Here is a 27,451-nt window from a genome sequence, read left to right as displayed (position 1 = left end):
GAAATGGAGCATTAAGGGGTTAATAATGTTGCATGTTGGTCAAGAACAATTTTATCAAACCTAATGGCTTTTACCCAATAGCATTTTTTAATGCTGCGATATCACTGCTTTTTTTTTTTTACTGCAAATGTCAATGAGATTTTCTAATGTTAAAATTGCATCGCACAAACTTGCAATTTTTGTGCCATGCGATTGTAACATTAGAAAATCTCATTGCCATTTGCAGTAAAAAAAAAAAAAAGGAGTGATATCGCAGCATTAAAAAAACGCTATTGGGTAAAAGCACTAAGGCTGGGTTCACACAGGGCGGATTTGCCGCGGAAATTCCATCCGGAATTTCACCGCAGCAAATCCGCCTGTGACCGCTAATCTTGGGATTAGCCAGCCATGTGGACGACATGTACCTGACGACAACAAAAAAAAAAATCAAAAATTTCAGATTGAGGGTGACCAAGGGTAATAAGTGGTCAAAATGTGCTGTTTTAGATCGTAAAATGGCTCAAGGGTTATCACTACTGCCTTCTAGCACCAGGGTCCTGAGCTTGAATCCAAGCAAAGATAACAACTACAAGGAATACACTAAAGAGCCACTTTATAGGAGACACCCATCTAGTAGCATGTTGGTGCTCCTTTGGCTTTTAGAACTACAGGAATTCATCAGGGCATAGGTTCTACTAGGTGTAGAAAATGTTCTGCAGAAATATTGGCCCATGTGGATAGAAAAGTTTCTTGGAATTGCCATAAATTAGATGAAGGTACTGACATGCTCTGCACAGAAGACAGGAAGGGTTCATCGATTCATGCTGCTTGCACCAAATGCTGACCCTCCAAGAAACACGGTGCAGCAGAAATCTGCATTTATGTGATGAGACAATGTTTTTCCACTGCTCAGTGATCCAATTTTTGCACTGCTTTGCCCACCGGAGCCTTGACTTACTGTTTCTCTTAGACAGCAGTGACACGCAACCTGGTTGTCCATTTGAACATGTTAGCTAGAGCAACAGCATTGTATTTGGCTGCAATTTGCTTCACCTTGCACCACCTGTTCATCAGAACAATTCTTGACATCCTCCTCTGACCGCTTTCATGGTGGTCTTGTTTATGTCCACAAGATCCCCTTTCGCTAGATATCTTTCACCGGTTACACCATTTTCAATATACTCTCCACAACACTGCACAATAAAACCCCACAAGATTGGCAATGTATGAAATCCTGGCTCTGGTTAGTTTATTATCGATGACCAGGTCTTATTGGAAGTCACTCAGATTGCTCGATTTTACCATTCTAATGTGGATACATGCTGAATGTGAGTTACGGAAAACTTGTCACTTGATTTTATGTTACACTCCAGAGTCACAGGTCTAATTTCCATACAGGGAAGTTCCCATTGTGAAAGGGCTGGTGTCTGTAATAAAGTGACCATTCATTGTGTAAAGTTCTCCGCAAGTTTGTGTAGGTTTCCTTTGGATTCTCTGGTTTCCTTTCACACTTTAAAAACACTGACAGGTTAATTGGCTTCATATTAAATTATACTTATTATATGAAATAGGAAAATTAGATTGTGTACCCCACTGAGGACCAGAACTGATATATATGATTATATCCTCTGTATGGCACTGCAGAGTATGGGTACTATTGTACCTTGTCACCACCGGAAGCTGGGGGTGATGGCAAGGTAGCAGCTGTAAAAAAAATATATATATAGTAACGCCACCAAGTTCCGGATTGGCTGGGGGGGTGTTTAGTCCCCCAAGTGCCGTTCTGACACGGCAAGAAAACAGCGGCGAGGCTGAGAGCAGCGGCCCGGGAGGACAACGGCCAGTGCCATTCTAAGATGGCAGGAAGACAGCGGCGAGGCTGGGAGTGGCGGTAGAGGCAGAGGCACCGGAGGACAGTGGCGAGGCTGGGAGCGGCGGCGTGTTGAATCCCCCAAGTGCCGTTCTGAGACGGCAGGAGGACCGCGGCAAGAGTGGGAGTGGTGGCAGCGCCAGCAGAGGCAGTGGCTGAAGCAGAGGAAAAGCAGACCACAACAGTGAGTGATTCGGGCAATCAGCGGCCGGGACGGAGCTGACACCCAGCACAGTGGCTGCAAAAAAGTGGCAGGGGCAGCTGCAGCATGTGTATTGATTTTGTGCCTGTGCTGGAGGGTTAAGGTTTGATTTCCTATTAGGCTTACATTTATAGCTGTAAAGGTTCCTGCATTTACAGCTAATAATGTAAGCCTAAGAGGAAAACGAACCCTAACCCTCCAGCACAGGCACAAAATCAATACACACGCTTCTAGGACATTCAGGAATTCAGCCAATCGGGAGCTAGGGGCGTGACAGGGGCGTTCCTCCATGCAAGCCCTGTCAAACCCCTAGCTTCTGGTGGTGACAAGGTACAATAGTACCCAGTGTATGTCGGTGCTATATACTGTAAGCAACTTGAAGTAAAGTAAATGATAAGCAAAACAAATTATAAAAATGTAATAAAATGTGTTTAATTAATACTGCCATACCCTCGGTCAATCTCCAGCGTCTCTGAGTCATGGTAAGCAGGGTTGCTGAACCCATCATTGTATGCCATGATGATGTCACTCCTTATGTTCTGCACTTCTGATATCACCTTCCTAAAATATTCTCTACCATGTTATTCTGGAAAAAAGAAGTAGAATAAGTAATCTTATTAAGTCAATTCAGCCTCAGTTTTACAACACAAATAATCCACATCATGTAGGTGTCACGTTTATACCCACCCAGTGAGACGCACACAAGATTCCTCAGACTTCTCATTGACAGTATAATGAAAGCTATGCCATGTAAAGTCATAAAATACTATAATATAACCTGCATTCCTCAGCCTTATTAGTATGATATAAAGTAATAACCAAAGTTCAAAGATTAGGACTACACATTTATTGAATTTGCAAAAGTTTGTGAACCCTTTCATAACAGATGTATCAGATGTTCACAGTATATCCAAGCAACATTTTGGGCACTATAGTCCGTTATTAAACCAGGAGGGAAAACATCAGTCTGGAGTTGAGTAACAGAAGTACAATTCCTGGAGGGGCTGGTGGTTGAGAGTACTGGATGATGGTGGATTGTGAAAGGGGACCTAAGATTCCATGGGTATGCTGTGAACATCTGATACATCTGTAGTAAAAGCATACACAAACTTTTGCAAATTGAAGAAATATATGCAATCTTATTTTTTCAATTTTGGTACAGTGCTGCTCCTCCATCCTGTAACTGGCCACCCATATGATGCAAACTTGTCGACCAACACTTCTTGCTCTGCATCAGTTTCCTGTTCATCCGGACCTGTGTCCAGGAAGATCACTGGTGCATAGTGTGAGGTGCTGAAAATTAGGGTTGCATAACATGCCCCTGCTGAGTAGCCCCCAAACCCTGATTTATATCCTCCTTCTAGTAGTGGTGCATTTGCGCACAGGCAGAGATTTTTATGAGGCTGGCAACAAGAATCCTAAGAGAGCACCATTCAGAAGCCTAATACAAGAAAAGTAAAAAAAAATCTTGGGCTACTATCGCAATTTGGATAATTAATTAGAGTCAAGTAAGGATACCATAAGAGTAATAGAGCTTCATTAGTAGAGGAGTCCTATGTGGAAGTAGGACTCCTCTATATCTAGGTTGGTCCTCAGTAAACCAAGCCAGGTCCTGGAGAGTTTCAGTAAAGTCTGGTTTATTGGTACACACACGAATAAAGGCACAAAACATAGGTAAATAGAATGTAGCATGCAACGCTTTTCAAGGGTTAAACCCTCTTTCTTAAGCATCCCTTAAAACGTGTTGCATGCTACATTCCATTTGTGTGTACCAATAAACCAGCCTTTACTGAGACTCTCCAGGACCTGGCTTGGTTTACTGAGGACCAACCTAGATATAGAGGAGTCCTACTTCCACATAGGACTCCTCTACTAAGTAAGTTCCATTACTCTTAACCCCTTCAGTGGCATGCTCGGGAAATCTCCAGGGCTTGCTGCACTAACCATTCAGTTAAAGGGGTGTCCCGCGAAAGCAAGTGGGGTTATACACTTCTGTATGGCCATATTAATGCACTTTGTAATATACATCGTGCATTAATTATGAGCCATACAGAAGTTATTCACTTACCTGTTCCGTTGCTAGCGTCCTCGTCTCCATGGTGCCGTCTAATGTCAGCGTCTAATCTCCCGATTAGACGCGCTTGCGCAGTCCGGTCTTCTCCCTTCTGAATGGGGCCGCTCGTGCTGGAGATCTGCTCCTCGTAGCTCCGCCCCGTCACGTGTGCCGATTCCAGCCAATCAGGAGGCTGGAATCGGCAATGGACCGCACAGAGCCCACGGTGCACCATGGGAGAAGACCTGCGGTCCACCGTGGGTGAAGATCCCGGCGGCCATCTTCGCAAGGTAAGAAGTCACCGGAGCGCGGGGATTCGGGTAAGTACTATGCAGTTTTTTTTTTAAACCCCTGCATCGGGTTTGTCTCACGCCGAACGGGGGGGCTATTGAAAAAAAAAAAAAAAACGTTTCGGTGCGGGACAACCCCTTTAAACCCCAGAAGATTTCCGTGGACAGCTCTAGTGCTGAAATGTGCAGAGCACTGAACTATCATCTGAAATCTTCCAGGGTTTTTACTACATACTCAGCGCAGCAAGCCCCGGAGATTAACCCCTTCAGTGGCTGGTAATAATAAACCTGCCACTAAAGGGGTTAAGGGATCCTTACTTGACTTTTATTAATTATCCATATTGCAATAGTAGTGCAGGGTTTTTTTACTTTTCTTGTATTCTGCTTATGACCGCGGTTATCTTCACCTGCGAGCTTCCCCTAAAACGCTCTCCCCATGGACTAGGGATTCCGCCATTTGGAATATATTCTTAAAGGCCTCTTAGGGTTGACTGTGTGGACGTCTGCCATCGGACAGGTGCCTGGCTGCCACACAATGATGTAAACTGCAACTGATCTAAACTGGTTGAAAAGCTGATGGCTAAATAACATCAGGTTGTATCCGTTTTTGAGCTTGTTACCCGTTGACTTCAAAGCTAAAAACAAAACGGATTTACTGCAGATACAACAGGAATTGATCAAATCAAATCAAATCATGGTATTTGTATAGCGCCAACTTATTCCGCAGTGCTTTCAGGTAATTATTACTTATTACCCCCCACCAAGCTGGGTTCTCATTTTACCGACCTCGGAAGGATGAGTCAACCCTGAGCCGGCTACCTGATTCATGCGGGGATCGACCTTGCAACCTTCAGGTCGTAGGCGAGAGCTTACACTCTGCACCACACAAGGCTCATGATGAAGAATGATGCACAGTCAGGCAGCGAATGGGATCAGACTGAAATTAAAGGGGTTGTCCCGCGAAAGAAAGTGGGGTTCAGCACTTCTGTATGGCCATATTAATGCACTTTGTAATGTACATTGTGCATTAATTATGAGCCATACAGAAGTTATTCACTTACCTGTTCCGTTGCTGGCGTCCTCGTCTCCATGGTGCCGTCTAGTTTCAGCGTCTAATCGCCCGATTAGATGCGCTTGCGCAGTCCGGTCTTCTCCCTGGTGAATGGGCCCGCTCGTGCCGGAGAGCTGGTCCTCGTAGCTCCGCCCTGTCACGTGTGCCGATTCCAGCCAATCAGGAGGCTGGAATCGGCAATGGACCGCACAGAGCCCACGGTGCACCATGGGAGAAGACCCGCAGTGCATCGTGGATGAAGATCCCGGCGGCCATCTTGCTAAGGTAAGAAAGAAGTCGCCGCAGAGCGGGGATTCGGGTAAGTACTAAACTGTTTTTTTTTTTAACCCATCCCTTGTGTTTGTCTCGCGCCGAACGGGGGGCCTATTGAAAAAAAAAAACCCGTTTCGGCGCGGGACAACCCCTTGAATTTAAAAAAATACATACTAAAAATGTGAACTTCGGGTTGTATTGTTATCCATAGACTTCTTGCTACCATTTTTTTAATAAAAAATGCATAAAAAGTAGTGATTTTGTGACACTAGGATATTTTTTAAGCAGATTTGTAAAAATTGAAGAAAAGAGGACAAAACTGGCCCAGCTGAATACTGCTATAGTATTGATACTTGTCTCACTTCTGTAAGTTCCACCGATAGCACATCTGTAAAACATGACCTCTTGGAGTGCTATTATAAATGTCTATCATGTATAAGATGTACAAGTCAACACAGAACAGTTCAGCGGGTAACAGCAATGCAAGGGCAAGCAAGACGTTTACATAACGTTCTAATCTGCCACAGACAGGAAGTACACAAGTCTGCGCGGTGCTTTACCAGGAAGAAATACAATTCTTATTTATTTGGAAAGTGTCTTAGCTACAAAGTTAATTCACCGATTCCTCTAATGAGTCACAGGGCCATGCTAAGAAACTTCTGCCAAAACGTCATTTATTGAACTTGCGCTCAACGTGTTGACATAAGTAGATGGCCGATAAATTCAATCATTGTTCAGGGAGGATATGTAGAAGAAAGGACTCGTCTGGTTTGTTTTATATTCTTGACATCGACTACTAATGTCGGCCAAGCACCTGTACTCGTCTTTTTCTGGTAGCCCCATTGAAATGAATGGAGCGGTGGTGCACATGCTTGCTCGCCACGCCATTCATTCAGAGAGCTTCTCCTGATCGATGAAGGTCCCAGCGGTTGGATAACTTCATTTCATCTGACGACTCCTTTAGGATTCATTCACACAGCCAATCAATGCAGTGCTGGATGAACCAATTACAACACTTGCATTGGTCGAGCGTTGCATTGATTGGCTGAGGGACAAACCAGAGCCATCTTTTCTTGGAGGCGGGATTTTTGAATCCCGTAACCAGGAAGTGATCTTCTGTGGGTGAATGAGGACTGCAGGACGTATGGTGAAGCTCCGGACAGCAGCAGGAGGACCGAGCCTTCTAGGTAAGTATTCGTTTTTTTTCTGGGAATGCAGCTAGAGCTTATATTAGGGGTAGGGTCGCCTTTGCGAACAAGACCTTTCCATAAACTTGTAAATTACTTTTATTAATATAGTGAAGCAAAAATTAAACCATATTAAGTTGCTCTTCAATGTATAATGTTACGGCGCCAGTATATGATAACATCTAGTACAGTTCGCTCTATTGACTATTCTTTTATTTTCACAACACTTCCTTTTGGCAATGATGTCTCAGCAAGGGCACACTGTGAGAGAATGTAAATGTACCTGAACATTTGTGTTTTCCGTAATCTCAGGATAAAGGAAGGCTTTTCATTATAGACTAATAGATGACAAATTAAAGATTTTCATAATCCCGAATTACATTAACCCTTTCCAATCCAATTTGTATCCTGGTTTTCCTAGGGGGCTTACTCTTTTTCTGCCGTTATACAACGGCGCTACATGCTGGCTAAAGCCAGTACTGCATGAGGTGACACGTTGGATAGGCTCCGACAGCTGAGAGGCTAGCAATATACAGCAAGAGAACCCCGACGGACGTCCTCCAACATTGGAGCTGTACAGCCTTAAATCATAATGTCTTCAGACGTCAGACAGTGGATTGGAAAGGGTTATAACCGTTCACGCAAACCAACTCAATGACTTTCAGGGTTTTTATCTTTTTAAACTACAGAAACAGAAGCCAAATATGTATCACCTGATAAACTGCAGGTCAGGCTCAATCACCATATACCCTAGTAGCATGCAGAAATATTGCAATCTGGCTTTCTGCATACTACTAGGGGATATGGTGATTGAACCTGCACTGCAGTATCACATGATGCATATTTGGCTTCTTTTTTCTCTCACCTCTGTGATGTTATTTAGCTATTAGTGAATTGCCAGTATGGGTTGTATTCTTGTATGGTGTGTCGCACTTATCTATGGCTGGCATCCTTGGTATCAGTTCACATGTGCAGACTATGTTGTCTGCAGTCACCCCTCCCCTAATCTTGGGTTGAGGTGAGTGGCTGCATATTAGTCTGCACTGAACATTTAGCTCCTTTATATTGCAGTCTGGCTTTCTGCATACTAGTTGGGGATATGGTAATTGAGCCTGCCTTGCTGTATCAGGTGATGCATATTTGGCTTCTCTTTCTGTGAGTTATGTCTTTGTACATTTTTTCTCTCATCTCCGTGATTTTACCTTTTTAAAATACTTCCATCATAAGTTGCTTATCTGCCAACACTCTCATGCTCGTATTATGTGACTATGAAAACATGTGTGTAATCATTGAAGTTAATTTTAAAACCCACTTTATTTAGGCATTTGGTGCTTGAGCTTCACTGTTGCCTCCAAAGTCTGACTTATTCATTCCTGACTTAAGGTACCTTTACATGGGCCTATATAAATTGATAACAACTTTTGATACGTTCAATAGAGAGTTAAATTATTCACGAGGATTTATGCGTGAATGGGAGATATGAGAATTGTATAGCACAGATAACACTTCTGGCCTGGTGACCCCCCCCCCCCAACAGTTATTCAGGGACCATGAACTTTCACTCCCCTATCAGTGTCTAGTTAAAAATGTTTGTGTTTCTGTTGCAGTATTCCTGGCCTGGCGACCCCCCCCCCCCCCCAACAGTAATTCAGGGACTATAAAACTTTCACCCCCTTATCAGTATCTAGTTAAAAATGTCTATGTTTCTGTTGCTGTATTCCTTTAAGTGCAAACCAATCACATCCATGTCTGTGCCTCGTCTTAAGTATGTGTGTCATAAGTGTGTATAAATATTCATGCCTCTTCGGATCTAGTCCATTTAAGCCTGAAGAAGAATCGTTGGTTTGGAGGCTTGCTAGTACATCATGTATTATTGTTAGCCATTAAAAGGTATCATATCTACAAGATTACATGGTTTCTCTTGCTGGGAACAATCACATTTTCCCTACTGGCTAACACGGTACCAAACCTTTGTTTTCAGCATTTCAGCGCACTGAAACATAACAACTGATGAACAGCTTCTCGCTCAATGTAAAGAGGAGTCATTCAATCTATGAGCGACTCCTGCTTACTGTAAATGGAGACAGGTGGGCCAGAAAGATCACCAACCCGCTACACCTCCATTCATTTGAATGACTATCGCTCTTGTGTAAGCACAGGAACTATAGTCATTGGGATGGTTGTCAGGCATTATGGGCCTGATTGTCAGACCTTGTAAAGATTCCTTAATTCTCTGTCCTGGTTTTCTCTTTAGCTTCAACCCATCTTCACCTCCAATTCTAAATTTGGTATTGTTCCTTGGTATCTATTTTCTGGCCTGTCACACTAAGTATTGTTATATTGTTTGCCTACTATGTGATGCCTCAGTCTAAAAGGCCCCTATACACTTTAATGAAAAGTCATCCGAACCCACTGTTGCATGTGTATGACGGCCTCTCAAATTTTCCCTGACAGAAGACATCGGGGGAAAGAAGGATCGGGCCTGTTGATTTTCAGCATGGATCCTTTTGGTACCCCTGTAAATAAGTCACCGACAGAACTGTCTGGTTACAGCTTTTTCCACTCTCCCCATGGAAAACACATAAATGCTCAGCCAAAGCATGTGTTCATATGTTTGGGAGGGTCGGGATAAATAGCTGTCAGTCAAACAAGCTGTATATACATGGTACCGAACAGTATATGTATCTAATATATATACATGCAGCTCTCATGCGGATGCATTATGTAACTACATGCTATGCCTCACACACACTCAGCATCACCATAGCATCTACTGGGTGGGCCATGAAAAAGTAGCCTGCCACCACACTATTATGAAAGTTGTCTAAAAGAAATTTTGACTTTGTTACCCATAACAACCAATCACAGTGCAACTTTCATTTCTTATACTGCTGAGTTAAAATGAAAGATGTGCTGTGATTGGTTGCAATGGGCAACATAGATTTTCTTTTAAACAGCTGTCATAAAAAGACTAGAAGCAATGAGATGCAACTGAAAGGGAAGAGATACAAATTAAATATTAGAAAAAAACTTTCTGACAGTGAGGGTGATCAATGAGTGGAACAGGTTACCACAGGAAGTGGTGAGTTCTCCTTCAATGGAAGTGTTCAAACAGAGGCTGGACAGACATCTGTCTGGCATACTTTAGTGTATCCTGCACTGAGCAGGGGGCTGGGGTCCCTTCCAACTCTACCAGTCTATGATTCTATGATAAGTGCGTGGTGTCAGGTTTATTTTTCAGTGGTCTGCCCTATACAACAAACTTTGTTGGAATGTTGTTTATCAGGAAATATTTTAATTTGATTTATTTCGCTAATGTCTACAAAAGTAGGCCAGTGGGGCAAGACGCAAAGGAACCTCCACGTTGTTTTCGAAACAGCTAATGCCTTTGCATGACATGACATGCTCATGACACCTTGTGATCAGTAACGCAGTACTACGTGATGGACGCATCACAATATGCTCTCAGATAAAGTGCTAACCTCTCCTTTATGCAGCAGAAGGCAACATTTGGCAGTCGTGGGTAAATATAATGACTTGATTGACAATAACCGCGGCTGGTTAGTTGATGCCAAGAGGTGTGGTGCCAGTATTTTTGAAACAATCATACTTGTTGAGTGTTCTCTAACCACAGTGTCAAGAATGTACCACGACTGGTTGAACCATAGACAAATATCTGACAAATCATACAGCGGCAGGCCAAGTGTGTTTGACCCTAGAGGCAAGCATCAGTTGGCACATCCGTATTTCTGAAATGATGTACCACAGTGGACCAACTGATCCACCAGTATAACAGCAGAAAAGTGATACAAATTTCTACAATGACCATATATTGTGTACCTTGTGTTAACTGGGGTTCAATAGCCAAAGACCAATAAGGGTACTCCTGATGACTATGCGTCATTGCCAACAATGCCTCGTATAGATCCAGGAAAGATGATGGTGGACCTTGGAAACTTGGCATAAGGTCATCTGGCGTGCCAAGTCTCATTTCCTGGTGAATCATACTGATGGTCGGGTCTACACCTGGCATAAGAAGTATGAAGCCACATCCCATGGGTGCATAATTTAGGTTCAATGGGTCAGTAGTTTAGGTTTCATGGTCTGGGGAGCATTTTCCTGGCATGGCCTAGGACTGTTGGTCATCATACCACAATCCTGTTGATAGCTACAGGCACATGTTAGTTGATCATTTGCACCTATATCTTCAGAAAGTCTTCCCTGACCACAGTGCCATCTTTCAACAGGACAGTGCTCTGTGTCATAAAACTTGGATCACTGGGGAGTGGTTGGAGGAACATGACAATAAATTCTTCCCATTGCCTTGGTCCCCAAACACGCCACATTGTAACCTCATTGAACAAGTTTGGGATATGATGGAAAAAGCTGTGAGATCTACTCCCACAAAATGTGCACCAAACGGTGGAGTTGCTATAGTAGGAATGGGTTGAGTTGAGCAAAAGGATGTTTGCCACCTTGTGGAATCTGCTTGCCAACATCTGAAAGCCGTGATCACCTGAAAAGGTGGACCAACTGGTTACTAAATAGGTGTCCCTAATGCAGTGATCATTTAGGGTATACACATATTTATATATAAATATATTGCAGTCGCGGTCCTGTGATGACCTTTCTACTAGTTTTTATACAATTTGTATAATTTCTAATTGTGTGTCCATGAGGATTTATTGACTAGCCAAGATCTATATAGAACTGCACAATCAATGTCTATTCATCAGATGTTAAATGGATTGTCTGGTTAAGAATTCTCAGTTTAAATACCCTTTTAGGGCATTCTGAGTTAATAGAGGGGAGTCCCTTATTCCGGACCTCCTACAATTAACCAAAGTAGAGAACAACTCCTCAAAGAGCCTCACTGGAAAACCCAATGTTTCCATACATAACAAGAACTGCCAATTGAATTTAAAGGTCAATGTGTCATACTTCATTTTCCTGGTGGTGGCGCAACATATTTGTTGCCTGCTTTCCCCACAGATTACAGGCGATTACCCCAGCAGTGTGACTCATTGTGATCTGCTTATCATCAGTTCTGACAAAAAGTGATCATAGATAGAAGTCACTATGTAACTCTTGCCTAACAAGACATTCATGATCAAAATATGCAAAATCCCCATTCATGTTTCATTCCCATCAATACCAGAGAATTACAAGAGAATTAAGATGCAGGTGTGGTCCACGAAAGATGAGTAAAGTTGGCAAAGCTGAAACTGCCCAAACAAGGATGAATCCTGGGGCATGGTTGGAATGGCATTCTCACTATATAACTACAGCCAGGCATACAGTATAATGATGAAATTCTATTCCTTAAAGTGAAGCCTACCCTCAAATAGTAGGTTTTTAAAAATAATAAGCTGAAATTCATGTACTAATTGATTTATTCTTGTATCTTTAGAGTTGTTTCTGATACAAAGGTTTATATCTTAAACATAAATATAGTTAACCCCTTAATGACGCTGCCTTTTTTTTCATTTTTGCTTTTTCCTCCCCCCTTTAAAAAAATCGTAACTCCTTTATTTATCCGTTGATGTAGATGTATGAGGGCTCGATTTTTAAGGGGCGAGTTGTATTTTTCAATGTACCATAAAATGTACTGAAAAACTTTTAAAAATTCAAACTGCAGTAAAATGACAAAAAAAAAAAAGACATTCCACCATCTTTCGGTGCGTCTTGTTTCTACGGCGCACAAACTGCAACAAAAATGACATGATAACTTTATTCTATGGGTCAGTACGATTTCTATGATACCAAACTCGTATAGTTTTTTTTTTCTGTACTACTTTCATTTTTTTTTTCAAAAACATTTAATTTTTTTAAATTATTTTCTACTATTTTAGAATAGATGCGACTTTTTGATCGCTTTTTATTGCATTTTTTCTAGAAGAGAGGGTGACCAAAAAAAGTGCATTTCCGACGTTCTTTATTTTTTTCGGACGACGTTCACCGTGCGGGGTAAATAATGCGTTACTTTAATAGATCGGACTTTTATGGACACAGTGATACCAAATATGTATTTTTGTTTTATTATTTAGATTCTTTTATTGTAAATATGGCAAAAGGCTTTGTTTTTTTACCTTAATTATATCATACTGCGATCGGGCAGGAAATCTATCAAGCCACACTACAGAGATGGCTTCATAGGCAGTCTGCTAAGACAGCCCTGGGGCTCCCTGGGATCTTGGGGCATTTAAAGGGTTAATAGCACCGATCAGCCACACAGCTGATTGCAGTTATTGCCGCCAGGTGTCAGCTGTAATAAACAGCTGCCGTGCGTTTTGTACGAAGAGAAATCGCCCCAGTAATTATGACTGTCTGTAACCACCATTGGGGGAAATCAATGGTTTATACTCAATGCATTAACACAATAGTAACCCCCTCCCCTCCAATTTTGGCTGCAAGCAGACAAATATTATCATTTCTATAAAAAAATTAATCCGCAAAGAATGCTGGGCCTAAATATGAAGTGATGCTGAAAGGTGGAAATGCCCTTTAGGCCAACCATACACTGTTAATATATCATGAGACCCTCACATGCCTCGTCGGATCTAATCCATTCTAGCATGGTCAGCTACGCTGTTACAACATCTCAGAAGTTAATGAAATAGCCTACAGTAGCTTCCATTACTCCCATTCACTTTTATGGGCGTTACAGAAACAGCATGGGTAAGGAATGCTATCTTTTCTCCTTAAGGAGAGCACCTAGAAGGTGAGTGAGTAAGGAGACTTATAAGGCCATGCATGCTCCTCTGGGTAAAATGCAAATAAGGAAAATGGAACAATACCCCTGCAGTTCCACGTATCAGAAGGCAGCATTCCTGCAAGTCAATGTTAGGCTCTTTATACAAGCCCTGTAACAATGACTGGGAATTGAAAGCCACATCAGAATCCATACACAGACAGCTGTTTCGGTGTGTTTGCCCCTTGGCATGGCTAACGAGAGGCCTGTGATGTGGGTCAGGAACACTTTTTTTTCTCCTTAAGGAGAGTAGTGAATGAGGAGACATAAAATGCCATTCCTGCTCCACTGGGTAATATGACAGCATATAACACCCAGTTTGGCTATGTCTGCAATCCTGACCATGGGTGAACATAGCCTTCAGATGGTAATTCCGATCTTAGCCATGACTGGCTGTGATGGAACTATCCCTTGAAAAGGGATTATTAACACACATACATTCTATAACATAATGGAATAAGGGGAAGATTTATCAAATGCTTTTGTGTAGAAAACTTGCACAATTTGGCATTCTTGACTCCAAGAAATTGTATCATGTATGGTCGCCTAATGGGGTTGTTGAACTGTCGTTCTTATTATTCAGCTATTAGGTGATTGTTGGCAAAGTGCCTGATTTCATTTGTAACACTGCAACACGTAACTAGCAAGGGTTAAACAATCAGTTGAAGTGACAATATCAGCAGGACAAACAGTGAAATCCTCCTGGAATTAGAAGTACTATCACACAATCAGCATTTCCCATACAAGGCATTACTGTACATGGGTCACTTAATATCTCTTCCCTATTTATTTACTATGTCAATGAAAGACGTGCCCAGAATCCTATTCAGAGGCCTGGGTAAATATTTACTAGAGCTATGGAATCTATTGAGATACAAGACAGAGTAGGTCAAGATAGGAGGAGCGATTAAAGAGGATTTCAGCTGTATCGATGACTCAGAATAAGGGTGCTTTCATACGGGCGGGTAAGATGTTAGTCCGAAAGTGGCAATCTTAAACCTGTGAGTGCGATTCGTTTTGTGAGAAGGACGCATCACATTGCTGCACTTGAGGTTTTCAGGCACATGAAAAGCACGCTTTTTCAATAGTAAAAATAAATAGAAAAATCGCATTGCACTCGCATTTACGTATGAGCGCAATTTTTTTGCCTGCCATAGGGAATAATGGGAGATTCTTAAACAAGAATTGTTCAAAAATAGGACATGCAGTGATTCCTCCGTCGTGGACCATCGGTCCGAGAGAAAAATCACTCATGTCAATAAAAAGATTCAAATATATGTGTTCCTCTCATATAGGAGTTCCATCTATATCGCAATCGCAAGGTAGTCATACATGAAACGCACCCGTGTGAAACCACCCTCATGGCTCCTGCAGACAAGTGTAGGCGCCCATAAATATATATATATATATATATATATATATATTAGTGTAATGCAATAGCGTTGTGAATGGAGCACTAACGTATACGTAACCACGTATTTTACTGTATCTTTTTGGGCTGGTGGGTCTGTTCATATCTGTGTGGGACACAACCCGTGACTGAACTGGCGCGCAGCCTAATTAGTCCCCGGTGTTTTCAATTAACACAGAGAAATTGCGCAGTTCAGTGCGTGATTTTGTGTGTATGGGTGCACCTTTGCGAACCCCCATAGACTCCTGTCATGCCTTGGTTGCGCAAATGTGCTAAAAAAAAATTTCATGCACACCAAAATTGAATGCAAAATCGCATAAAGTGAGGGTACCCATTAAAATCAGTGAGTTTTATTCTCTGTGTTTTGCATGATCAATTTAGGGCAAAGATAGGACAGGAAATATCGCACATGGGAATGAAGTCATTGAAAGTCACGGGTTTCATAATTCTGCATTTTCTCGTACTCTCACATCGCTCAAGTGTCACGTGATTTTCTTGCCCGTGCGAAAGCGGCCTTAGGCTTACTTCACATAGGCGAGTGTGATATCACTGTGAAAAACTCGCAGGGATATCACATATTTGCTCATGCGATGTTTGAGCGTCAGCGATGCTTTTTCCTGAAAGATAATCTTGCATTGCATCGCTGCAGCCTGAGATTTTTCTTGTACATTTTTCTCGCACGATAGACTACAACAGCAGTTGCTAATGTGAAAAACGCATTGAACGTACATTGGAAGTTTGTGTGCTGCGATGCGATAAATCGGGAGCTCCAGAAGGAAAGATGGGTGAGAAAAAAATGGCAATACGCAGAAAGATAGGGCATGCGGCAATTTCCAAATCTCGTAACATTATATGACAGGAAACATCGCACATGGGAATAAAGTCATTGAAAATTATGGGTTTCACAATCTTCTCGCACTCTCCCATCGCCCGTGTAAAGGTGGCCTAAGTCTTCTCCCAATAAGGAATCTTTTGCATTTGTGCTTTTCCAAGGAAACAAAGCTGAGAGAGTAAGTATAGCAAAAGTAGGTAAGTGTGGTATTTACGTAAATGGCGATTTCACCGTTTTGTCAGGGGAAGACACCTGTCGCCATTGTACTTCCTCACTAGAGATGAGCGAGCACGCTCGGATAAGGCAGTTACTCGAGCAAGCATCGCTCTTCTCGAGTAACTGAATTCTCGTCCAAGCAGGCTCGGGGGGGGGGGGGGGGGGGTCGGCGTAATTGAGCAGGGGGTAGCGTGGGGGGGGGGGAAGAAAGAGATCTCCCCCCGCCACCCCGAGCCTGCTCGGACAAGAATGCAGTTACTCGAGAAGAGCGATGCTCGCTCGAGTAACTGCCTTATCACTCATCTCTGTTCCTCACATTAACACCGGGTAGGCTGCAGAAATGCGGTTGTCCTGTCTTGCTTCTTCTCTATTGAACACCCAGTCAGTGCAATCAGAGAAATAATGAAAAGTCATGTTCTTGTTTTAAAGCCTATTGGAAAGCTAATGGGTTGTTTCATGAAGACAACCTCTGTCCATTTGCCTTAATGGTTGTATATGGACATTAATATGGGTGATCTCCCACTCAGAGCCCCTGTATAAGTCAGAACAGAGACCTGGTCTGTACAAGTGACTTCCATTCTGGTGGATTTAAGACATCCTTATATTACATGGATGCCATGTAATAAGAGCCTCGTGTAGCACCATGTAAGAGCCTCATGTGGCATAGAGTGTTAGGGCAGCAGTCTTAAGCTCTTGCTCTTGACCTGAAGGTTGCAGGTTCAATCCCTGATAGCTTGCTCATGGTTGACTCAGCCTTCCATGCTGGGGGGTAAAGATGACTGCAGAAAGCATTGGCGAAATGTCTGGCAGTCCATTGCTTTCTCTGGCAAAATCAGCTTTCTGCTAAGAACCAGAGCTGGAGTAATTAGTTACATTAATATCCCAGTTCCATTATAAGTTTGAGGAAGCTCAGCTAATACAACAGTTCTCAGAATAGGAAATCCTCTTTTCACTAATTTATTATGTTAATTTCAAGGATTTGGAGGACTTTCCTTTTTCCTTTATAATCTAAGTGCAATAAGCACATCACAATCCATAAGTAGATGTGTTTTTACAGTGTCCTGCCCTGGAATCACTGATCTCTTCTTCTCGAAAGCCACGATAGAAACATTCTGCACTAGTCCTCCAGTGACGAGAGCTGAGCAGATGCGACTTTCGAGATTACGAAAACTGTGGCTCCATAGAGAGCGCATTTGTTTCCATACTTACGTCCGTACAGCATAGTCCGTATGTATGGCACTTGCACCCAAGTAATATATTTCCCCAGAGTAGTCTTTTAAATAAAACCCCTTTAATAACACATAGGGCAATCTAAATGTCACTATTTCTAAGCATAACATTTAATTTAGACACTCTTCATTCATCCTAGAAATACAAATGTGAATGAACTGGGAGGGATACAAGAGTTATTACGCTCTGTACACTGAGCTAGTCATTATACAAACATAACCTTTAGGCTGGGTTTACACTTGACGGAAATTCTGCGGAAATTTCACGGAATGGCTGCGCAGAAATTCCACATCATTCTGCTGCGGCCACCTCTCCCCGTAGAGAGGAGAGAGGCCCCCGCGGAAACGGGGAAAGAATTGACATTCCGTGGATTCGAATTCTGTGCCACATGTCAATTTCAGTGCGGATTGGCTGCAGTGTGTGGATAAGATTTTTTGCAAATCTTGACCACTTTGCTGGCTAATTCCAGGATAAAAAGCCGCAGGTGGAATTTCCGTGCAGAAAGTCAGCATGGACATTCCACTGCAATTCTGCGCTATGTGAACCCAGCTTTAGGCTACTTCCACATGGATTATATTTCTGTACGATTTTTGGCGCGAGTAATTGGTGTGAAAATCAGACAGAAATAGCACCCATTTGAATAGATGTACGACCATGGGCTTTTTTTTTCACTTGGATGAATAGTCTAGAAAAGAGTATCTCCCAGAGTAAAATAACAGATTCTGACTAGGTACAAAAACTATTGGCAGCGGTCTTGGCTTGTAGTCTCGATTTGTCAATAAAATGTTAGTTCCAACTTTGAGTAGAGATGGAGCCATCATTGACACATATCACCTTTACTTTTCTGATATGGGTTCCACACAATCCTTCACTTGATATGTCCAAATCTACATTCTCATGTCTTAACTTGGCAACAAAATCAGGCAACAGCATACAGACTTCACAGAAAAAGGATTCTTCCTGATTCTTGGTATCCAAGGCCTGAAGTCACTGAGCAAGCTGTGTAGTCCTCCCTTGCCATTCTTATAGATTACTTAGGAGCTTCCTGTAGATATGTTTCCCTCTCCTAAATTGGCCCTCACTCCTTTTGAAACTCTTTGTAACTTGGCTGAAGAACCAAAACATGTACTATCACTATTGTATGGATAGCTGCAGGTGCTGGGCCATCTTTACCATCTACTACCTGCATGGTGGAGTGGGCATTCAATATACTGCAGTGGAGTTGGACAAAACCTTCTCCATTACTACAAACTATTTAAATCCTGTAGATTACAGGAAGCTTATTTTTAAAGTTTTTAACCCCCTCACCCCAGTGAGATTATATTCTATTTTCCATGAGGTGTCTGTTTTTCTTTGGAGATGTGATCCATTTATGTTCGTCTACAGAAGTCTATGCGTCTGTCTTCAGCTACCGAAAAGAGCCAACATGAAACAAAGCCAGCCGTTGGGGCCCAGCTATAGTGCAAACGCTTATGCCCCTTAATTTCAGTCATCAGTCGGTGTCTCAGCAGCCAGAACCCAATAAGCAAAACTTTTGTCAAAAGTTTCTTAAAAATGCTGTTACTCTAATGTTTTGGTGAAAAAATAATCAGTTCTCCCAGAATGGTGCCAAGCGAATAGATCTTATAAACAGAAGCCAAATGGACATTTATTCTCCTAGTACATGTGAAAAATGTGAATACACTTTATTATCTTCTCTGCTGTATGTGGAATCAGTTATGATTCTGTGAGTTCCAGGGCGCTCTGCCATGCTTTGATGAAAACTCACAGAGGTTTGCCCATGTCTGACTTAGGGCTCCTTCATGTGGTGAGAGCATATTACGCACGTAACATGCTGTACCAATCTGCCACAGTCTACTATATTGCCACTCACACATATTGCGCGAAATATGCGCACAAGAAAGACCGCAGCATGTTCTATCTTGGTGCATATTACGCACACATACACGCCAAGATAGTGCATGGCGATGGGTGGCACACAGCAAGTATGCAACGTGTACTTGTCTTTCGCGGGTGGCACACAGTAAATTATGCTTGTGTGAAGCAGCCTTTTAGCAACTATTCAGCCAGCCTGGAGAATGTACTTCTAATGTGCCATCTTCAACCATGTAGGAAATCGGATCTCATTTATGTTTTACTTTTGCATGTTGTTATAATTTAATGAGATGTATCCATTTCCGCAATTGTTTGCAGAAGAAAAGGGTATAAATTATACATGTGATGGATCCAATACCATGAAACAAGTTGGGCGCATTAGTCGATGCTAATATATTAACTGCTTATTAGAAACTGGAAAATTGCAGTAAATACGTAGGTAAATGGGCACCAGCTTTGTGCACTATGTAACATTTTGAGGGGGATGCTTAGGAGCACATTTATAAAAACTGTAGGAAAAAAAAGGCCAAATTATACCAGATTTGTGCCAAAAGCAACAAAAAATACAAGTATGCGGATATATAAGAAGTTCTTTATTCTACAGCTGCTACTTACTGAAAACCGCTTTCCAGGATGAACTGCTGAAGAGGAGGAGGCAGAAGAAGCATGATGGCTCAGCGGTTAGCACTGTTGTATTACAGTGCTGGGGTCCGATGTTCAAATCTGACCAAGGACAACATCTGTATGGAGTTTGTATGTTCTCTTTGTGATTGTGTGTTTTTTTTCATAATAATTATCTTTATTATTCTTGCATACATTTATGGAAAAGGAGAAGAAGAAAGAGGAGGACAAGGTTTAGGTTTGTGCTGAACCAAACTTTTAGTAGAGTTCAACCCGAACATGGTTCAACTGTTTCGGTTGGCTCAACACTAATCATTAAATAGATGTTGGGGAAGCAAATTCCAACATTTCCATGATGCTATAAAAATCCAAGGCCACCTGATAAAAGATTATTCCATCACACACCATATGCTAATCATTAAGTGATTAAGTGTCCACTGGGCATTCTTTCATCTGTAAAGTGCCCAGTGTTATCAGTGACAACCCCTTCCAAACCCTTCTACTCTTAATTGATGTCCCTTAGAACCAGCGGACGCCTAATGATTTATTAGAATATGGCACATGATCGCATAGTTAAAGAGACTCTATCAGGTACTTTGAGCCCTATAAACTAAGTTTATGGGCTGACAGTAGCTGACCCGCTGAGTCCAGGGATGTAAGTGTTGTATTTACTATCCCGCCGTTCCACCCCACTGTCAGTGCTGAAACCTGCCGCCGTATGAATTGAGCTGCGCACTAAGTAGACCGCCCATTCTAAGCATTTAGAATGGGAGGACTACTTAGTACACGCTGCTCAATGCATACTGCGGGGGGGTTTTAGTGCTGACAATGGGGGAACAGCGAGAAGGGAGGTATAAAACTTCCATCCCCGGACTCAGCGGGTCAACTACTTTTAGCCCATAAGCTTACACTATCGGGCTTAAATCACCTGACAGATTCTCTTTAAAAAAAAGGCCATGCCCAAAACAAAACGTGAATGTGAAGGAACACTATTCACATTTTTTGGCAAAGTTTTTTTAATGAAAAAAAATACAATTAATGCAGATCCGCAATACACAAGTGCAAATGAGGAATTAGTATTCTGCACTGTTAAACAATAATTGACAGCACTAATTGGGCAATGCCCCCAAAAGTCTACTGCCATTCCAGAGTTCAATACAATACTGTTTACAAATCTTAAGGACAAAGGTTCAAAGGAAATAAAATATGTCATAACAGATATCCAACACAGACAGATACTGGAGCAATTAGCTAAACATACACAGATACTAATGCCTGTACTAGTGTTAGGCCTAATGCACAGGGCATATTTGCACTGGGGGATCTGCATCTCTGGATCCCGCAGCAAATACAGCCCATAGGACATGCATTGAAAAATGCATTTCCATGCCCACGAGTGGAAATCAACTGTGACATTCCGCTCGTAGGTGGAAATTGTAGCATGTCCTATTTCAGTATGAGTCTCGCAGAGGTTCGCAAGGCTGCATCATCGCTGACACACCGGCTCTGCACTGCGCATGGGCGGCTGTGCGCCACCCAGCACATCCACACCACAGAGTGGTAAGCCGGAGGTCACTGCAATGGCAGAGGGTCGCATCCCACAAGAATCTAGCAGTCGGAATCCGACCCAGTCGTCTACAATCGGCCTTAGGCTTCATTCACACAGTATTTAGAAGTGTCAGATTGTAATGGACCAATGCTACATGTGAAAAAACTCACATGCGAGAGTATGGCATTCAAGGAACAGAGTCCGTGTAGATCGATAGCACACAGACTGGTGTCTTTGTCTCTGATGCAATTTGCAAATCGCATTATGGCTGTGTTCCTCTAGCCTAAGGGCGCCCACCCACTGGCGTTTTTTTTCACTGCGAAATTCGCAGTTTTTTTTTTCTGCAGGGGGTCTATGGGACTTGTAATGTAAAAATCGCGATCGCACAAAATCGCGATTTACCGGTGATATCGCGATTTTGCGCGATCGCGATTTTAGCTTTGCATGTCCCATAGCCCAAAGACCCCTGCAGAAAAAAAAAACCGCTGCGAATTTCGCAATAAAAAAACGCTAGTGGGTGGGCACCCTCAGGCTGGACTTTCACAAGTGGGTCAGATTCTGCATATGGATATCCGCGGCGGAAGACCTGCGAATGATCGAGGAAGCGAATTGCGCATGGTCAAGTTTGTTTGAGTATGTGTGTGGTTTTTGCGCACGGCTGTACTGCGTATGACAAAGTATTGTCCACGTGGAAGAGCGAACGCAAGCAGGGAATGACATCAGAAAGCTGCCTGACCCCCTTGAAACACCCTGCTATTGCTCAGGTGACCGGCCAGGCGAAATCTCTTGTGCTGTCATGGTGAAAGATCCATGCCTTCAGAATGAGATACTGCTCTCTTAGCTTGGCTGGTTTGTACTACTTATTTTGGAAGTAGTATAGACCACTTAAAAAAAACACCTATTCTTATGCAGGAAGAGCCAAGAAGTATAATCGGAGGTTGCAGACAGCAGTCTGGATGGTGTGTTGCTCCCCAGACTCTGTCCTGCATTGTCTGCCCACAAATTCCTGCAATTCCAGACTGCAGCAGCGAGCGTATTAGCCATGCACCCGTCTGTTTAAGCCCTAAAGGGGCTTTTACACGAGACAACCTGTCAGTCGCAGGATGCCCGACAGGGCGCCCCAATGATAATTATTCCTGTGCTTTTACACTGGAGTGATTAGCGCTAGAGAATAGAAGCGGCGCGGACCGGGGATCATTCCAGCCCATCTCCATTCACAGTAAGCAGGCAGTCAATCGTTTTCTTTATGCAGAAACTAAACGACGAGCTAGAAATGAGCGGCTTCTCGTTCGTTATACAGTCGTGCTTGCATTTACACTGAACAAATCATTCAGATTCTCTTTGGATTGCAGGAACCTAAACAATTTGGCTTGTATAAAAGCGCCTTAAGCCTCAATGCGTTGGCACCAGAGTGTGGGTCTCTGCTTAGGGTGCCAGTGTTTAAACCGGAGCGGAATAGACTCCAAGCTCCTGATTGGCTGGCTGGAGGGTTAGACTTAGGGGTAGGGTGACGCTGACAGCTGTAGCAGGTGGGAGGCCAGGAGGGTTAGGGTTACTGGTATGGTTAAAGGAGTAGCAGTGTCTGAGCTTTGCGCTGGCTGAAGGGTTAGGGTGAGGGTTAGTGTTAGGGGTAGGGTTAAAGGAGTATATGTGGTGCTACTAGCTGCCCGAGCAGCAGCATCAGCGGGACAGAGTGACCCAAATGCTGCAGTAGCAGCACCTGTGGCCGGGTGCTGCGACGAGGATCGAACCAGCAGCATTGGAGGGCAACAGCGCTAGCGTTGGGGAAGAGACCGCAGCCTTTGAGCGTAGTTGTCCATGGCGGAGCTGGCACTGACACCCTCGCACGGGAGCGTCCGCCCGTGGCACTCACACTGTACGCAAGCGGCGAGCAAAAATGCTTGTCCTGCTGGGAACACTGATAGCGGAAGAGCAGCAGGCAGGGGAGAAGGGAGCGCCCTGCACATGGACATCAGCCTGCAAGGGACATGATGGGTGAGCAGCAGGGAAAGTTCACGGCACTGCATCAGCCAGTCAGTTTGGGGTGTTCCCTAAGTCCACCAGGACAAACCCATTTCTCCACCCAGGAAAAACCCTTGTCTTCACCCATAGTTCCGGGGGAGACAAGATGCACCAGTACCATATGCTGCTCCACTACAAAGCACCAATGCTCATTTCAAACACTGCATACTAGTTGTAGAATTTTGATTATGGAATTTGCATTAAAAGTCCACAACAAAATACAATGCATAGTAACATAGTATGTTAGGCTGAAGGGGGACAATGACCATCTAGTTCAGCCTGTTTCCAACCCCCTTGTTGATCCAGAGGAAGGCAAAAAAAACCCCAATGAGGCAGAAGCCAATTTAGCCCGTTTTGGGAAAAATTTCTTCCCGGCTCCATAATGGCAGTCAGAATAATCCCTGGATCAACCTTTAGAAAATTCCTACCTGACTCCAAAACCCGGATAAACAACCCGTTGGTTATTTAATGTCTATATCCTGTAATATCATAGCACTCTTGACAGGCATCTAGTCCCCTCTTTAGCTCCTCTATGGATTTTGCCATCACCACATCCTGAGGCAGAGAGTTCCGCAGACCCACTGCTCTTACAGTAAGGAACCCCCTTCTGTGTTGGTAATGTAACCTTCTTTCCTCTAGACGTAGAGGAAGCCCTCTTGTTACCTTCGCAGTCCTGGGTATAAACAGATCATGGGAGAGATCCTTGTATTGTCCCCTCATGTATTTATACATAGTTATTTGATCGCCCCTTAGCCGTCTTTTTTCTAGAGTAAATAGTCCCAATATTGACAGCCTCTCTGGGTATTCCAGTCCCGTCATTCCATGTATTAGTTTAGTTGCTCTTCTTTGAACCCCCTCAAGCACAGCAACATCCTTCCTGAGCACCGGTGTCCAGAACTGTGCGCAGTATTCCATGTGAGGCCTGACAAGTGCCTTATATAGTGGGAGGATAATGTTCTCATCCTTCGCCCCTATACTTCTTTTAATGCACCCAAGACTTTATTAGCTTTTGCAGGAGCTGACTGTTAAAATCTCATTCTCTAGCATTGTATTGCCAAACTACATTCACTCATAGCTAAGGGTGCATTCACACGAACGTATATCGGCTCGGTTTTCACGCCGAGCCGATATACGTTGTCCTCGTGTGCAGGGGGGGGGGGGGGGGGGGAGGATGGAAGAGCCAGGAGCAGGAACTGAGCTCCCGCCCCCTCTCTGCCTCCTCTCCGCCCCTCTGCACTATTTGCAATGGGGAGAGGCGGGACGGGGGTGGGGCTAATTCCCAGACCTTAGCCCCGCCCCCGTCCTGCCTCCTCTCATTGCAAATAGTGCAGAGGGGCGGAGAGGAGGCAGAGAGGGGGCGGGAGCTCAGTTCCTGCTCCTGGCTCTTCCATCCTCCCCCCTCTGCACACGAGGACAACGTATATCGGCTCGGCGTGAAAACCGAGCTGATATACGTTCGTGTGAATGCACCCTCAGGATGAGCAAGTATACTTGCTAAGGCACTACTCATTCGAGTAATGAGTAATACTCGCTCATCCTGACTCATAGCAGAAAAAACTACAACAGATTCTAGCTATACTGCAGACTTTCTATCTGTTACTGCCCTATCTGTTACAGAAATGCCACGGATTTTCAACGTAAAATTCATGGTTACATTCTGCATGAAAAGCAACAACAAATTCTTCATTGTAATTCATGCAGATTTCATTGTATATTTTGGATGTAGAATTGTACCCCCGATTCAAAGCTTTATTGTCCAACAAATGTATTTATTACAATACAAGAAGCAAACCTAGATAACAATATATGGAAAAAAGGGAAGAGGAGGGAGTTACACTGCGTACGACGCAGGGAAAAGAAGACAGCTCGCCCTAATCAGTCATTTAATTGCCATTCTACTCCATGGAGGGGTGTTACACGCAAACCTTTTGATCGCAAAAAAAAAACAAAAAACAACAGATCGACTAGCACGGACGTATCAGCCTGCTTCTTGCCAACTCCTCCCTTGATTCATGTGATTATACGTTCCGTACGGGTGAACGTATTAATGCATACCTTCGTCTGCATAAGCCCTGAGACAGTACAACAGTTACATAGCTCTATAGGCTGTAAGGGCTTATTCAGATGCTCTTATTTCTAGGCTGTGTGCTGTCAATGCCAATTTCACAGACAGCACATGGATCCATAATACCTAATGGGGCTATTCACTTGGCTGATTTTTCATATGGACCATTGGTCTTTATGAAAAAAGTCGTTGTCACAGACCAGACTGTGGCATTCAATGTACGGCTTTCCTTGTACGTCGGACAGCGCTTGCATGGCATCCGTGTGCTCTCTGATGGTTTTGCTTCTGAATTTCCAGACAACGCATGGACACGGCTATGTGAATAGGTCCTAAGTGTTTTGTGTCAGTTGCTAGCATTGCTGTATCACTATTAAGGTGCTGTACCCCCTGCCAAGACCACTAGAAGAGTCTCCTATCTATCTGTTCAGTCTTCTATTTCTGGGCTTTTCTGATTTTAGACCTTGTTGTAATTTAGTAACAGAAAGAACTTCAGAAATGTCAAAACTATGACATACTGGCTACAAATGTTATTATATCTAATATATATATATTACATTACATTGTAAGTATGCGGTGCAAATCCCCTGTGGAGTACAATGTGAAGATATACTGTAAACCAAAACAATGTATGTACTTTCATAAGTACATATCTTACACAACACAGTGGATTTGCTTGTATAGTGCTATATAGCCAACTTTGTATTCAGTATAGTACACCCATGCTGTGCATACCTCCATATAGTATAATGCTCATCCTCTATAGTACATTAGTTATAAAGGGTCTACAATAGTCTGCATAGTACATATACAGCTTCAATAACTACATATTCAAAGTCTTGTATAGCACTTCTATATAGTAGGGCTCTATCTAGATCATACATACAGGCACAGATCATACATAGGACATATCTCATACAGCCTATGTATAAATAGATATAGTGCACAAGTCACACATACAGTACACATCTCATACATTACACACCCCATATGCACACTACATATATAGTAGGCAAGTCTTATGTGTTACAGCTGTGATCAGTGACATTACCTGACATGACAGTCTGGGCTGATTCTCCTCTGAGGACCTGGTTACCTCTGTGTCCAGCAATGGATCAACCCCAAAAACTGCTGCACCCCAGTTCCCTATGAGAGGCTGGCAGCCAATGTCCCAGTCGATGCCCCAGCTCCCTCCGTCCTCACTGCTGCCTGCACTGTGCCCGTCCCGGAACTCTTCCTTGCAAGCTGTTCCCTGGGAGACAACTAACTGTTCCCAGCCTCCTGTAGAGGAATCCAGTAGATGGTGCCTAGAATCACCTCCCAGTCATCACACCCATACACAGCCCGGTGCCAGAGACACCGGCACAACTGGGAAAAGTTGGGGGAAAGTTTAACAGGAAACTGCAAAACTATCCCGATCTGTCATCACAGAAAGCCTCCTGCAGCATTAGGAATTCCCTGAGGACACTAAGGAGACCTCAGACGTGCTGTGGCTGATCTACAGGGGCTTGTCCATAGGGCTGGCAGGAGCACAGAAGTACTGACTATAGGCTGGGAGCACACGTGCGTTTTTGTAGACCAACCATAGTTCACACCTGGCACAAAACTGCAATTTTCTCCACTTATACCTCCAGCTTTACTCTCATTTTAAGTGTGAAAACTGCAGTCTTGTATTCTGCAATACTAAGTGTTTTACCCAGTAAAGTCAATGAGTCAAAATGCAGCAAAAGCGTGGTTTCATGCCTTTTTTTCTCCCCAAAAGCCGCGTTTTGTCATTTTTAGAGGATGGCATTCCAAATGTTAGCTCTAAGGGCGCCTACCCACTGGCGATTTTTTTTCCTGCGATGCTAAATTGTGTTTAGCGTTTTTTCTGAAGAGCAATTAGCATAGAATGTGTTCTTGTCCATTTGGGGTTTTTTTTTTTTTATTTGTTTCGTTGCAATTTTTCACATAGGAACTGTCAGTTGCATATGTCTC

At 43.2% G+C, this 27,451-nt stretch overlaps 1 protein-coding gene across 1 annotated transcript in view; it reads right to left on the bottom strand.

The window, feature by feature from the left end:
• Positions 1-26,725, bottom strand: part of TMC5 (transmembrane channel like 5) — a 68,412-nt gene extending 41,687 nt beyond the window's left edge. The window contains exons 1-2 of the mRNA XM_066576252.1: positions 26,526-26,725; positions 2,502-2,637 (exon numbers count right to left, since the gene is read on the bottom strand). Of these exons, the coding sequence (XP_066432349.1) occupies positions 2,502-2,569 (68 nt within the window). The 5' untranslated portion in view covers positions 2,570-2,637; positions 26,526-26,725. The remainder of the gene's footprint in view (positions 1-2,501; positions 2,638-26,525) is intronic.
• Positions 26,726-27,451: the final 726 nt, after the last annotated feature.

Source organism: Eleutherodactylus coqui, chromosome 8, assembly GCF_035609145.1.
Source record: "Eleutherodactylus coqui strain aEleCoq1 chromosome 8, aEleCoq1.hap1, whole genome shotgun sequence".
Taxonomy (NCBI): Eukaryota; Metazoa; Chordata; class Amphibia; order Anura; family Eleutherodactylidae; genus Eleutherodactylus; species Eleutherodactylus coqui.
This window is presented reverse-complemented; position numbering and strand designations above follow the sequence as displayed.